At 43.1% G+C, this 15,380-nt stretch overlaps 1 protein-coding gene across 4 annotated transcripts in view; it reads right to left on the reverse strand.

The window, feature by feature from the left end:
* Window positions 1–488: 488 nt before the first annotated feature.
* Window positions 489–15,380, reverse strand: part of cita (citron rho-interacting serine/threonine kinase a) — a 278,500-nt gene continuing 263,608 nt past the window's right edge. For 3 of the 4 annotated variants that reach the window (XM_038792114.1, XM_038792104.1, XM_038792094.1), the window contains exons 48-49: window positions 1,490–1,778; window positions 489–1,363 (exon numbers count right to left, since the gene is read on the reverse strand). In XM_038792114.1, coding sequence (XP_038648042.1) covers window positions 1,340–1,363; window positions 1,490–1,778 — 313 coding nt within the window. In that variant the 3' untranslated portion in view covers window positions 489–1,339. Of the gene's footprint in view, window positions 1,364–1,489; window positions 1,779–11,379; window positions 11,428–15,380 lie in introns of all 4 variants that reach the window. The other variant, XM_038792084.1, reaches the window with a different exon arrangement.

Raw genomic sequence — 15,380 nt, forward strand, 5'->3', positions numbered from 1 at the left:
AAAGCTAGAATTGACCACGCAAGAGCACAAGATTGCGCCGGAGCGTGGTGACTCTCTGTGGGTTCTCCCCAGCAGATCCACTTTTTACTTATCTTACAATCATTCTGATCTTATGTAATTTCTTTTATTTCCTTTTCTTTTCATGTACTTGATGATCTGTTGAGCTGCTCGCAGGAAAATACTTTTCACTGTACTTTGGTACAGTGACAATAAGTAAAATCCAAATCTTTACTAGCCCAGGATGTCGTGACAAGTGTGAAAAGTACCGTTACGTATTCTAGTTTGCTTGAGTCTGGAACCCAGAATTTTCTGGTTACACCAATTTGCTTGGAGCCCACATCACGGGTAACGGAAAGAAGAATGTTTAGTTGTAATGCGAGACAATTTCTGGTTAAGCTGGGGCCTCATTCAGATTTACAGCATTGCAGAAATACCTCACTTATCCAAATGCAGTTTGCTCTAAAAATGAAGTAAAACCAGACACTTGCTATGTAAAGATATGGAAATTAGTGTAGAATTTAATTAAGCACTTTTATGGAAAATGAGTCACCAGAAATGCGACTCAAAAAATCTTGTTCTCACGGCTTGCATATTCACAAATGACAAAGTACAAAGAGAAAAAACAGTAATATCACAAAATTAGGAACGCACTTTAGAACTGGGAAATTTCCAATACGAGTCAGTGAAACATAGTACAAAAGTCTGGAGTAAGTTGCATTTGAATGAATGTCTGTACATCCAGGACAAAGCAGCAGTGCAGTACAGAGGGGATTAAATAGCAAAAAGCTATAGATTATTACAAAATATATATTCAGTCCTGCTGCAGTTCCAAGTTCAGATTCCCTTCATGACCATTGTATAAAATTCAAGTAATGAACTGTGCACAGTTATGCAACCAATCTGCATCACTGGGTCAAACCTCAATTCTCCATCTACACCCAGAAAGTACAGCCAAACCCTCACCGGAGAGGAATAAAAGGCTCTGCTGCCAAACTGAGTAATCTCACAAGACGTAGGGAATTCTCTCCCATTTTGTACCCTTAATATTGCATATCCTCCTCCTACAAGTAAATGAATCACCTTCCATAGAAAAACAGGTATCACCCACATTCCCAATAGCAAATCTTAAGGTAGCTTGCGAGCAGCAGACAGTTTAAAATTTAATATTGCGACCCCCCCACCCCACAAAGTTCCCTTAGTGACTAAAGCAAACACATGTGCATACAGTTTTAGTTTGTTCTGTGGATCTCCTTAGTCTGAAAGCAATTCTCCCAACTGTTGAAAGAGTAGAATGCACATGCTCAGTACATGCCTCTTCATCCGTTGGATGATGCTGGACTCATACAGCAGACTGGTCCCAGGTCTGGTCAACATAAATAGATGGGTGTTAATACGATTCACTATTTCGACATGTAACACAGAACAAGGGGTTAATGAGTGCACTGCTAAGAATTGAATCCTAAGTTACAATTGATTATACGGAAAGTACCTTGGTGACTGAGGCCCTCGAGGATCCTGAAGGTAAACGGATGCCGCCCCCTCGGTTTTCATCCAACATCCTCCCTGGTGACCTCTCCCTGCTGGGGTCCAAAGGTTTGCCTGGAGATTTCTCCCTCTCCAAACCCCTCCGTGGTGATTTGTCTCTTCTCACCTCCTGCCTGCCTTCTCTGTACCTGACAGATCTGTTCAAATCTTGAGGTGAATTTTCTCTTGGGCAAGGTGCCAACTTCTTTGACATATGCTCGTTGTAGGAGGGAAGGCCCCGCTTGTTAGGACTGCTGTTGGTCAGACAGAGGAAGAAAAGAATTCTGGTGAGAAATTTTAAAAATCAAGTTTTTTCAAGAAACCTTAACATGGGCATCAATAGGTTCAGGATAACAGATTGTTCCAATCATTAGCGAAGAAACTATCAGCCAATTGGGTCCCCACGTAAAGTCCCTCCATTCATGTGCAAAAATAAGTGATAATTGGATAGAAAAAAAGTGGCTGTTCTAGACAGAACTCAAAATTACTCTCTGAGCAAGTTGTTGTGTATCAGATGATCAGCTCTTCTGGCAACATCGCAAACTCCATGGAAGAAAAAGAGTAAATAAGAAAACACACTTAAGCCTGATGTAAATTAGCGGGATAGGATCTTTGTACATATGTCAGCCTTTTAAAAACACATAAGTAGTGAAAGAGTAGCCAAAGGAAAGTTAAGGCCGATTAGGGACCAAAAAGGAGATCCTTCTTGTGGAGTCAGAAGGCATGGCTGAAGTAAGAAATCAATGATTGGCATCTATCAGTGCTAGATAAAAAGATGCTGCCAACCCAGCAGTGAAGAAGGAGGAGGCAGTAGTGATATTGTTATGGTCCAGGGTTTATAAACTTCAAGGTGTATTATGGAATTCACCTGGCCTATAACTTTTTGTTGAATTTGGCTCGGATGAGCACAAGAGCATTCACTTGAGGTGGGATTCAACAGTCTTCCCAGACATTTTAATCAAACAAGCTTTATTCTAATAACCTACTTAACATTTATATAATCTACAGCAAGAATGTTTATCAATTACAAACATAAAGACATCCCACAGCTACAGTAATCTATGTATAACACTTAATGAATTCCCCCTTAACTGCTCCAATTCAAAAACAAAATCCCATAAACCAAAAACCTCTTTTCAAGGGCATGGTCCAGCAGTCTCACTTGAATAAGACTGGCTTTCCTTGGGCAGCATGGTGGCACAGTGGTTAGTCTGCTGCCTCATGGCGTTGAGGTCCCAGGTTCGATCCCGGTTCTGGGTCACTATCCGTATGGAGTTTGCACATTCTCCCCATATTTGCGTGGACTTCGCTCCCACAACCCAAAAGATGTGCCAGGTAGGTGGATTGGCCATGCTAAATTGCCCCTTATTTGGAAAAAAATAATTGGGTGCTCTTTAAAAAAAAGACTGGCTTTCCTTGAGATTCTGACCCCGTCGCACCAGCAGATTTAAACCCTTCTGGAAAGCAAACTATATCTTTTAAGTTACTAAAGCAGGTGGCTATAATCAATAGCTGGAATTTTTTATTGGAACATATATTTAAAATGAAAATAGAAAAGCAGGAACAAAACACTTTTCTCCCCAAGTCCACAGCAGTCAAATCAAAAGCGAAAGTAAAACAGCTCACAGAGCCACAACCCAGCTCCACCCACACAATGACATCACTGAAGCCATGTGATAAGCCAGAAACCTTTCTTAAAGAGACACTCCCATGACAATATCGATAGGATGAAAAACATCTATCAAATGGAGATATTTTAAAAGGTGGCAATCAAAGTTGAAAAGTCACCCAGTCTAAATAGGATTCAGGCCAATTTGAGGAAATAAAGAGTTGTAAATTCAGGAGGAAGGGCCACAATCTTCCAAATCTCCTTGAAAGGTATGACAGAAGACTGAGTATTGCAAATGTTATGTCTGTACTTAAGTGAGGGACACATTCAGCAGCTACAGCTGGACAGACTAAAGTCAGTGGTGGGGAAACTTTGGGGGGAATTTTCCCAAGGCCATTGGCTGTGGGGTCAGAAGGGGGCGGGGGGGTGATTTTCAAATCTTCTCTGATCTGACCAAAAGAAGAGAACTGGAGGACAGCTAATGTGGTGCCATTATTCAAGAAAGGCAGTAGGGACGAATCAAAAAAATTATAGGCCAGTGAGTTTAACTTCAGTGGTAGGGAAACTACTGGAAAAAATTCTGAGGGACAGAATTAATCTCCACTGGGGGAAGTCAAGGATTAATCAAGGATAGTCAGCATGGTTTTGGCAAAGGCAGATCATATTTTACTAATCCAATTGAATTTTTTGAAGAGGTGACTAGGTATGTAGATGAGGGTTGCGATTGATGTAGCCTACAAGGACTTCAGTAAGGCCTTTGACAAATTCCCACATGGGAGGCTGATAAAGAAGGTAAGAGCCCATGGAATCCAGGGCAATTTGGATCCAAAATTGACTGAGTGGTAGGAGGCAGAGGGTGATGGTTGAATATTGTTTTTGTGACTGGGAGACTGTATCCCGTGGTGTTGTGCAAGGAGAGTGCCGAGTCCCTTGTTGTTTGTAGTATACATTAAGGCCTTAGATTACAGAATGATATAGATGTGCTGGTTAGATGGGTAGATGAGTGGCAAATGGAAATTAACCGTGAAAAATGTGAGGTAATGCATTTTGGAAGGACTAACAAGGCAAAGGAATATACAATGAATGGTCAAACCCCAGGAAATAAAAGGATCAAAGGGACCTTGGTGTGCATTTCACATATCTCTGAAGACAGCAGGGCAGGTTGATAAGATGGTTAAGAAGGCCTTTGGGATTATTGCCTTTATTAACTGAGGCATTGACTTAAAGAGCAAGGATGTTGGAGCTGAATAAAAAGCTGGTTAGGCCCCAGCTGGAATAATGCATGCAGTTCTGGTCACCACACTATAACCTTTTGTTGAATTTGGCTAGGATGGGCACAATTATCTTTATTAGTGTCACAAGTAGGCTTACATTAACACTGCAATGAAATCACTGTGAAAGTCCCCTAGTCACCGCCCGATGGTACCTGTTCGGGTACACTACTGAGAGAGAATTCAGAATGTCCAATTGACCTAACAGTCCTTTTGGGACTTGAGAGGGGAAACCGGAGCACCCGGTGGAAACCCACGCAGACACGGGCAGAACGTGCAGACTCCACACAGACAATGACGCAAGAAGGGAATTGAATCCAGGTCCCTGGCACTGTAAAGCAATAGTACTAAGCACTGTGCTACTGTGCTGCCTGAAAGAAAGAAAGTAATTGAACTGGAGGATGCAGAGATGATTCATTAGGGTGTTGCCTGGACTAGATCATTTCAGCTATCAAGAGAGACTAAATAGGCTGGGGTGGTTTTCCTTGGAGCAGTGGAGGCTGAGTGGGGGACCGTATTGAGGTGTATAAAATTATGAGGGACATAGATAGGGTAGGCAGAAAGATACTATTCCCCTTTGTGGAGGGGTCAATGACCAGGGGGCATAGATTAAAGGTAATGACAGGAGGTTTAGAGGAGATGAGAGGAAAAAACATTTTCACCCAAAAGGTGGTTGGAATCTGGAACTTTCTGCCTCAAAGGGTGGTAGCGACAGGAACCCTCAACTTCTAAGAAGTATTTAGATCAGCACTTGAAATGCCATAGCATAAAAGGCTACAGACCAAGTGCTGAAAATGAAATTAGAATAGTTAGCTGCTTGATGCTTAGCTTGGATACCTTGGGACGAAGGGCCTCTTTCCAGGCTGTAAATCTCTATAACTCCATATGGACTTTTAAAAGGCACTTGACAAAATCCCACATAATAAACCTGTTCACAAAATTAAAGCCCATTCAATTAAAGAGACAGTGGCAACACGGATACAAATTGAGCTAAGGGACAGAAAGTAGAGAGTAGTGCTGAATGGCTGGTTGTCAGACTGAATGGAGGTACACAGAATTGTTCCCCAGGGGTCAGTATTATGACCACTGATCATTTTGATGTACATCAATAATCTGGATTTGGGTATCAATACATCATTTCAAGGTTGCAGATGATACGAGACTCCGAAATGGAGCAAATAACGGGAAGGATTGTAACAGACTTCAGGAGAATATAGACGGGCCAATTAGACAGACACATGGGCAAATGAAATTTAACCCAGAGAAGTGTGAAGTGATAAATTTTGGGAGGTAGTGAGCTAGGTGCATTTTCAAAGAGGGTGCAAGAATAGAGACACCTAGGACTGTATACAAACAATTTTTTGAAGGTGGTAGGACAAGTTGAAAAGCCTTTTAAAAATACATATGGGATCCTTGGCTTTAACAGTGGAGTATAAAGCATTATAAAAGTACCGCTGATGCCTCAGCTGGATATAGTGTTCAATTATGGGCACAATTCATCTCATGAAGGATGGCAATAACATGGAGGAAGCGCTGAAGAGATTTACTAGAATGGTAGCAAGCTTGAGGAACTTAAGTAATCTGGAGAGACTGGAGAATCTAGCGTCATTCTCCATACAGAGAAGATGACAGAGTTGTGAAAAAATAATGAATGGCTTTGAGAAGTGTAAATGAGGAGAAACTATTTCCAGGAGCAGAGGAGTCAGTAATCAGAGGACAGAGTTAAGATGATCAGTCAAAGAACCAGAAACATCACCAAGTGGCTTTCTTTTTTACACCGCAAGTTATTATATCCAGAATACACTTCCTGAACAAGTAGTAGAAGCATATTTAACAGCAACACTCAAAAGCAGAATAATGTGCAGGCCTATGGGGAATAGGTAGGTGTGTATAAATGATTGGATAGCTTTTCCAAAGAATCAGTAAGGGTACAACGGACCAAATGCCTTCCCTCTGTGTTATCTTATTTTATGATTAGGCTTCATTTTAATTTGGTTCCTGAAAAATGCGCACATGGCTGTTCATCCAAGCAGTATCCAGCCCCATTACAAATTGTACTAGCTTAATTATTTAAAAAAAAAAGAAAGTTGGGCTATTTGTTCAGCTTAAAGGCCCCAGGAATAGAAGGAAACAAAGTGACTAGTTTTTGAAAGGTAAAAAAATGTTATCCCTGCAAGAAATAATATTAAACCGTTCACTTTTGTGCTGTCTTCATTGTGCTTAGAATTAAGCTTAGCTTTTCCTCCTTTTTCCAATTCCAAAACCAGGCAGGAGTAGGAAAGAGGTTGACTGGGATAGGGTATGACCTCAAGAACAAATTAATTTGCATTTGTTTATTATATTTTCAGGATGTTTTGAAGCACTTAACAGCCACAAGATTACTATTGCAGTTTAGTCACTGTTATTTTGTTGGTAAATGCAGCAGCCAATTTGCACTCACCAAGGCAAAATTAGCAGGGAAATGAACAAACAGTTAATATGTCTTTGCTGGTGTTTGTTGGCGGACAAATATTGGTCAGAACATCAAGCAAAATCCCAGCTCCTGTAGTGGAATTTTTGTTTTAATCCACCAGAGTTGTAGCATTTTATCTCGTTCAAAAGACCTTAGCCCAGGCTCTGTTTTGTTTTGCCCTTGGAAAAAGATGATAGCACAGAATAAGGAAGACTTCACAGAAAAATAAATCAACATTAATTGCTATTGGAATGAGGTTGGAAATGGAGCAGTCCTTTGGTTTAGTGGCAGCATTTCTGCCTTGAAATAAGAGGTTCAGGAGCTGGACACCGACGGATGGAGACAGGGCCTTCAGCTCCAAATTCTGCTTTTGCATCAGTGCGAGTGGGTTTGGTTATCCCCTTCCCTCAACACATAGGTTTAGGGAGCCCATAAAACCCCCCCAAAGGCGAACAATCCTATCAACCTTGTATATAAAGATAGAATATTCACATTGCTTAAGTAATGTTTGCTTTTAAAAAAAATTTAGATTACCCAATTATTTTTTCCAGTTAAGGGGCAATTTAGTGTGGCCAATCCACCTACTCTGCATTTTTGGGTTGTGGGGGCGAAACCCACACAAACACGGGAAGAATGTGCAAACTCCACAGGGACAGTGACCCAGAGCTGCGATCGAGCCTGGGACCTCAGCGCCGTGAGGCATCTGTGCCAACCACTAGGCCACCGTGCTGCCCATTGCTTAAGTAATGTTAAGCAATGGGCAGCACGGTGGCCTAGTGACTGGAAGCTATCGGCAAAGTGCTGGAAAATGGGATTAGGATTGGCAGATCAGGTGCCTTTCATGCGATGGTGCTGACTAGACGGGCTGAATGGCCTTGTCTGCACTATATTTTTCTGTGAAGTCTGTGTCCAGTGGGGTCAGTTTTGGGGGCCATTGCTTTTGTGGTTTATATGAATGATTGAGACTTGAATGTAGAAGGGTTGATCAGTATCACAGAATTTGTGGGCAGGTAAATAATGAGGAGAATAGCCTTAGATTACAGGAGGATATAGATAAGGTAGCCTGATCAGTGGCAAATGGAATTCAACCTGGATAAGTGTGAAGTGATGCACTTCGCAGGAAAAAAAAAGGCAAGGGACTACATGATGAACTGCAGGACCCTGAGAAGCACTGATATGCATTACAGCATTCCCTTAAGGTATCAGGGCAGGAGGATGAAGTGGTTAAGAAGACATATGATATTGTTGCCTTTATTAGCTGAGGCATAAAGTTGAAGAGCAGGTAGGTTATGCTGGAACTGTATAAAATATTAGTCAGGTCACAGCTAGAGTATTGTGCACAGTTCTAGAAGCCACATTATAGGAGGGATGCGATAGCACTGGAAAGGGTGCAGAGGAGATTTACCAGGATGTTGCCTGGGCTGGAAAGTTTTAGCTATGAAGAGATTGGATAGACATGGTTTGTTTTCCTTGGGGCAGAGTAGAACATAGAATATACAGTGCAGGAGGCCGCCATTCGGCCCATCGAGTCTGCACCGACCCACTTAAGCCCTCACTTCCACCCTATCCCTGTAACCCAATAACCCCTCCTAACCTTTTTGGACTCCAAGGGCAATTTAGCGTGGCCAATCCACCTAACCTGCATGTCTTTGGACTGTGGGAGGAAACCGGAGCACCCAGGGGAAGCCCACGCAGAAATGGGCAGAACCCGCAGACTCCGCACAGACAGTGACCCAGTGGGGAATCAAACCTTGGACCCTGGCACTGTGAAGCCACAGTGCTAACCACTGTGCAACCGTGCTGCCCAGTAGACTGAGGGGAGACATGATTGAGATGTATAATATTATGAGGGGTATAAAATAGAGTAGACAGGAAGAAACCTTTCCCCTTGGTGAAGGGATCAATGACAGCCGCATAGATTTAAGGTAAGGGGCAGTTTTCGAGGGGATACGAGGGAAAACCTTTTCACCCAAGAAGGTGGTGGGAGTCTGGAACTCCCTGCCTGAAGGGCAGTGGAGGAGTTGCCCTCATAACATTTAAGGAGTATTTAGATGTGCACTTGTGATGCCAACGCAAACAAGGCTAAGATCTGGAAAATGGGTTTAGAATAATTAATTTTTGACTAGCGCAGAGACGATGGGCCAAAATGTATTTTCTGTGCAGTAGGCGTGGATGACTATTAATCAGCCTGGTAGTCCTTCCACAACATTACATACTTTATTTGGGGAACAATGTGAAGTTAGAAAAACAGCCTCTTGCTCAGGCTTTGTGTCACTCCCTTGCTAGGACCTATGTTCTGATGTCTGCTTTATTGCTTGTGAGATTAATCAAATACTTTATTTATTTATCTCAATATATAAATTAATATAATATACCCAATTCTATCAATTGAGGGGCAATTTAGCGTGGCCAATCCACCTAATCTGCACATCTTTGGGTTGTGGGGGTGAAACCCATGCAGACACGGGGAGAATGGGCAAACTCCACAAAGACAGTGACTCGGGGCTGGGATCAAACCCGGGTCCTCAGCGCTGTAGGCAGCAGTGCTAACCACTGCATCACCGTGCTGCCCCAATTGAATACTTCATCAAAAATTATCTTCACCTCAGATTATCCCAAAGCACTTCACAGCCAATTAACTGCCACACAGCACAATCATGATTGTTGTGTAAGCAGGTGTAATGTACATTTTCCCACACAATCAGGTCCCACATGCAGCAAATAAGATAAATTCCAAATTATTATGTTTTGGTGCTATTGGTTAGGAACTCAAGAACAGGAGTAAGCCATTCAGTCCCTTGAGCCTGTCCTGTCATTCAATGGGATCATGGCTGATCTGTGATCCATGTACCTTAATATCTTTGCTTAACAAAAATCTATCTCGAATTTAAAATTAACAACTGTTCTAGCTTCAACTACTGTTTGCTGTTTGTAGGAGAGCGTTCTAAACCTCCAATGCCCTTTGTGTGAAGAAGTTCTTCCGAACATCTCTCCTGAATAGTCTAGCCCAAATTTTACGCCCCCTAGTTTTAGAATCTTCAACCAGTAGAAATGGTTTATCGTGATCTACCCTAGGCGCAATTGGATGGCCACGATGCACCGGACTCGATAAAGCGAGGAGGCTTCCCGTGAGATTTGCGATGTTCAGAACACCTTGCAAGATCTCGCGATCTGGATCTTCCCCTCGCTGGGCTGGGTCCAGATTTACATATTTAAGTGACTGCACTTAAAAATAACTGCAACGGATTCTCCCAGCTTCCGGGGATGAGCGCCTGCGCCTGGGAGACCTAGCCATTCAGCTTGGACCAGGTGTAACGGCATCTGGGGGTTTCCAGGTCATTGGAGGCCCCCGGGTGATTGGGCTCTGGGCAGGGTGGTATCCTGGAATTCCTGCAGTGCCACTCTGGTTGTCCGTGCCAGTGTTCAGGCCTGGGGCTGCCTTGCCCTTATGAGGTGGGGTGAGGGGTGGAGTTGCGGTGGTCCGAAGGCTGCAGTGGGAGGGGTAGGGTGTTTAGACATCAGGGTGGCAGTGCAGGAAATTAAGTTAAGTGCTGCCTCGGCGGGACTTTCCTCTCAGAGGTGAAAAAAGTCCCGTTTGATAGGTTTATTCTCGGCACTGCAGCAGCCGAGAAACATCCCGCTTGTCGGCCCAAAACAGGACTCTGTTTTTTGGACTTTAAATTGCACCTCCGTCTTTTTCTGTTAATATCTTGAAGTTTGAGGAATGAATGTTGACCAGGAAACTGAGAACTCCTGGTCTTCCTAGAATTGTGCCGTGGGATCTTTTACACCCATTTGAACAGTGTGGTGGTATGATTTGCATAGCTGTCTGCCATTGGTGCAGAACACTGGCTTACCATTGGCCCTGGTCGGTCATGTGCCTCTCGACCGATTGGTTGAGACCAGTCATGTGACGGCTCTCCGATTGGTCGAGAGGCTGAGTTAACCCCGCCTCCAGAGTGAGGTATAAATACCCAGAACGCCCGGCGGTCGTCCATTTACTATAGTCGACTGCAGGGCTAACTTCTAGCTTATTAAAGCCTAACTTTTGTACAGCAACTCATCTCGCGTTCGATTGATGGTTCATCAAACAGTATTTAATTTTACCATCTCACCGGAAAGATCCACCTTTGCCAATTAGCACTGCTCAATGCTGCACTGTAACGTCACCCTAGATTCTGCCCATGTCTTGGAGGAAAACTTGAACTTACGCCATTCCGACTCAGATGTTGGGCAGAATATTTTGTCTTGTGATGCAAAGGCAGGCCATGCGGCCCTCCAATGAGGACAAGATTGGCATGGGGAGAGAAAGCTTTTAAAGCATCAAAAAGTTCCTACTGCTGTGTAATCACAAGTAACTGAAGCATTATGGAGTAAACATTCAGTGCACAAATACTTCCAAAGACAGGAAATTCAACGTTGACGTGTACGAGATGATCGTAGACAGCACAGGACAATTGAAGGTACAAACATGACAGGTGCGTGTTTTGACACAAACAAGCAGTTAGTATCTGCTCACTCACGTCAGGTTTGCTGTTGGTGGAACAGGGTCCATGTTGTGGGAAGGAGACCTAAAAAAAGAGAATATGCACTGCACATACCTCGATTACTGCTGCAATCATTAGAGATGGAGAACATGCTTTATACAGTTTTATAGTAATTGATGGACCCTTTTAAAATGAACTTTGACCCAGAAACTGACTACACAGCCAAGGGCAGAATGGGTACATATAGAAGTACAGGCAGCAGGAAAGTTAATAATCCCAGCAAGAGAACCATAAAGCAGGAGGCATCAACCCTTTGAGGCCAGAAGTAACTATCCTGCTTTCATAGTATGCATTGTACATAGTTTTACATAGAATTTACAGTGCAGAAGGAGGCCATTCAGCCCATTGAGTCTGCACCGGCTCTTGGAAAGAGCACCCTACCCAAGGTCAACACCTCCACCCTATCCCCATAACCCAGTAACCCCACCCAACACTAAGGGCAATTTTGGACACTAAGGGCAATTTATCATGGCCAATCCACCTAACCTGCACATCTTTGGACTGTGGGAGGAAACCGGAGCACCCGGAGGAAACCCACGCACACACGAGGAGGATGTGCAGACTCCACACAGACAGTGACCCAAGCCGGAATCGAACCTGGGAGCCTGGAGCTGTGAAGCGATTGTGCTATCCACAATGCTACCGTGCTGCCCATATTTTTTTCATTTACCATAGATTTTAAAACAAGTTGCTGGGATACTCTGGCTGAACTGTTACTGGCAATCCAGCCATTGATTATTCAATCAGAATATACTTGGGAGCTATCCCTAATCTACCTAATCTAAAAATAGGCTAAGATAGCATGCAAATTCAGCTGTCAGGCAAAACCAAAATCTGAACTCAGGCGTACTGGTTGAGAATCTAAGGGGTTGGGCAGCACAGTGTTTAGCACCGTTGCTTATGGCGCTCAGGACCCGGGTTCGATCTCGGCCCCGGGTCACTGTACGTGTAGAGTTTGCACGTTCTTCCTGTGTCTGCATGGGTTTCACCCCTATAACCCAAAGATGTGCAGATTACATGGATTGGCCACACTAAATTGCCCTTTAATTGGAAAAAAATAATTGGGTACTCGAAATGTATTTCAAAAAAAGAATCTAAGAGTTTACTAAATTTCTAACAATAGATATATTTCTGTGCAATTAGCAAAATGTGCATAGCTTTATACCAATGACATTTTTGTTAGCTCTGGACTGGTGTATTCCAACAGACTACTAGCCAGCATCCCACATTCTACACCCTATAAATTTGAAGTTTTCCAAAGCCCTGCTGCCCATGTCCTTACTCGCATCAAGTCCCATTTACCCATCACCCTTGATATCGCTGCCTTCAAGTTATACAGTAAGAAGTCTTACAACACCAGGTTAAAGTCCAACAGGTTTGTTTCAAACACGAGCTTTTGGAGCGCAGCTCCTTCTTCAGGTGACTGGAGAGGTATGATCCAGAAGCATTTATATAGACAAAGTCAGCGATGCCGGACAATGCTTGGAATGCGAGAATTTGCAGGTAATCAAATCATTACAGATCCAGAGAGAGGGGTAACCCCAGGTTAAAGAGGTGTGAATTGTCTCAAGCCAGAACAGTTGGTGGAATTTTGCAAGTTATACAACACCTCAATTTTAAAATTCTCATCCTCGTTTCCAAACCCCTCCATAACTTTAATCTCCTCCAGCCACACATTTTTCTGAGATATGTATTCTCCTCTAATTCTGGCCTCCCGAGTATTCCTGATCTTAAATCACCGTACCATTGCTGGCCGTCCCTTCAGCCGCCGAACTTAATTGAGGCATACAAGATGATCATAGGATTAGATAGGGTGGACATCGAGAGCCTTTTTCCTCGGATGTTGATGTCCAGCACGAGGGGACAGAGCTTTAAATTGAGGGGAGATAGATATAGGACAGATGTCAGAGGTAGGTTCTTTACTCAAAGAGTAGTAAAGGCGTGGAATGCCCTGCCTGCAACAGTAGTGGACTCGCCAACACTAAACACATTCAAATGGTCATTGGATAGGCATATGGACGATAAGGGAATAGTGTAGAGGGACTTTAGAAGGGTTTCACAGGACGGTGCAACATCGTGGGCCGAAGGGCCTGTACTGCGCTGTAATGTTCTATGTTCTATTTGGAACTGGCTCTCTAAACGTCTTCATCTCACTACCACTTTGTGCCTTTAAGTGACTCCTTAAAAGTTACCTCTCTGGCCAACCTTTGGTCATCTCCCCCAATATCGCCTGATGTACTCAGTGTCAAAATTTGCTTTATAAAACACTTAAAGAGTCTCGGGACTTTTAATTACATTATAAATAGTTGTTGTGATTGTTGTAGGAATCCTTATTTTCTTTTATGTTTGATGACATTTTTATATAACTCTCAAAGCATTAAAGATGCAAGGATTGAAAACCTTTATTTTGTTACATAGGGCGGCACAATGGTTAGCGCTGCTGTGTCACAGTGCCAGGGATTTGGGTTCAATTCCAGCCTTCGGTGACAGTGTGGAGTTTGCACTTTCTCTCAGTATCTGCGTGGGTTTCCTCCGGATACTCAAGTTTCCTCCCACAGTCACACAGATGTGCAGGTTAGGTGGACTGGACATGCTGAATTGCCCCTTAGTGTCCAAAGGTTGCCTAAATTGTTGTCATGTGAGAGTACCTTTAAGAAATGGATGTTTACGCAATGTACCTTTAAGAAACGAAGCAGCTCATATTACTGAAGTGATGTCAGAGTGTGGGTGGAGCTGGGTTTTTAGCTCAGCCATTTTGCAGTGTATAGTTTCAGTTTGAGAGAGCAGCTGAAAAGTGCCTGGCTGGTTTTCTGTGAGCTGTTTGAAAGGAAAAGTCAGTTTTGAGGAAAAGAGCTTGGGTGTGCCTGTGTTTGCAGTGAGCTGGATCTGCTGTGATCTCTGCCACAAAGGACTATCTCTGAATCATTTGGGTGATTTAAACTCATAATAGTAATGTCTTTAACCTGATGTGTTTCTGTTTAAATGTGTTAAGTCTTTTGGAGGTTTGAAGGAACATTTTGAGGGATTATTTAGTGTTGTATTATTTTCGGGGTTATCTTTGAAGGGGTGTTAAGGGGTCCAATGTTTATTTAAAAAGGTTAAGTTGAATTCATGGAATAAACATTGTTTTGTGTTTAAAAACCCACGTGTCCATAATTGTAATACCACACCTGGAGACCAAGCCGTGTGCTTCAAAAGCAACAATACATTAAAGGGAGAGCTTGGTTGAACTCCATGATACATTTTGGGGTTCTGAAAACGCCGCTCCCATAACAACGTCCAAAGGTTAGTTGGGGTTATGGGGTTGCAGGATAGGGCGGGTGGGAGTGGGCCTATGTAGGGTGCTCTTTCAGAGGGTCAGTAGCGACTCGACAGGCTGAATGGCCTCCTTCTGCACTGTAGGGATTCCATGATAATAATAATAATTGCTTATTGCCACAAGTGGACTTCAATGAAGTTACTGTGAAAAGCCCCTAGTCGCCACATTCCGGCACCTGTTCGGGGAGGCCGGTACGGGAATTGAACCCGCGCTTGCTGGCCTTTTTCTGCATTATAAGCCAGCTGTTTAGCCCACTACTCAAGCTACCTGGCAGAAAATCATTAAAAAAGCGGCATCAGTTTTGAGATTTCATTTCTTTCTCAGTTATTTAAGATTTTCTCAGTTATTTAACTCCCTTTTATTTTCATTTCTTACTGCTAAAATTATTTTTCCTTCAATATTTTGGAATCTGGCTGCTGTGTTTTGATACAATGTCATAGCACATAGTGGTTGCCACTGAGTGGCACACCTGTGCCCAGATTAGGTCAAACTTCCCAAAGGAGTTACACTCCTCAACCTCCCAACATCCCTAGCACCATGCTATTTTAGCCTATTTTTAGATTAGGTAGATTAGGGATAGCTCCCAAGTATATTCTGATTGAATAATCAATGGCTGGATTGCCAGTAGCAGTTCAGCCAGAGTATTCCAGCAACTTGT

The sequence above is a fragment of the Scyliorhinus canicula genome, chromosome 1 (genome assembly GCF_902713615.1).
Source record: "Scyliorhinus canicula chromosome 1, sScyCan1.1, whole genome shotgun sequence".
NCBI classification, from domain to species: Eukaryota; Metazoa; Chordata; class Chondrichthyes; order Carcharhiniformes; family Scyliorhinidae; genus Scyliorhinus; species Scyliorhinus canicula.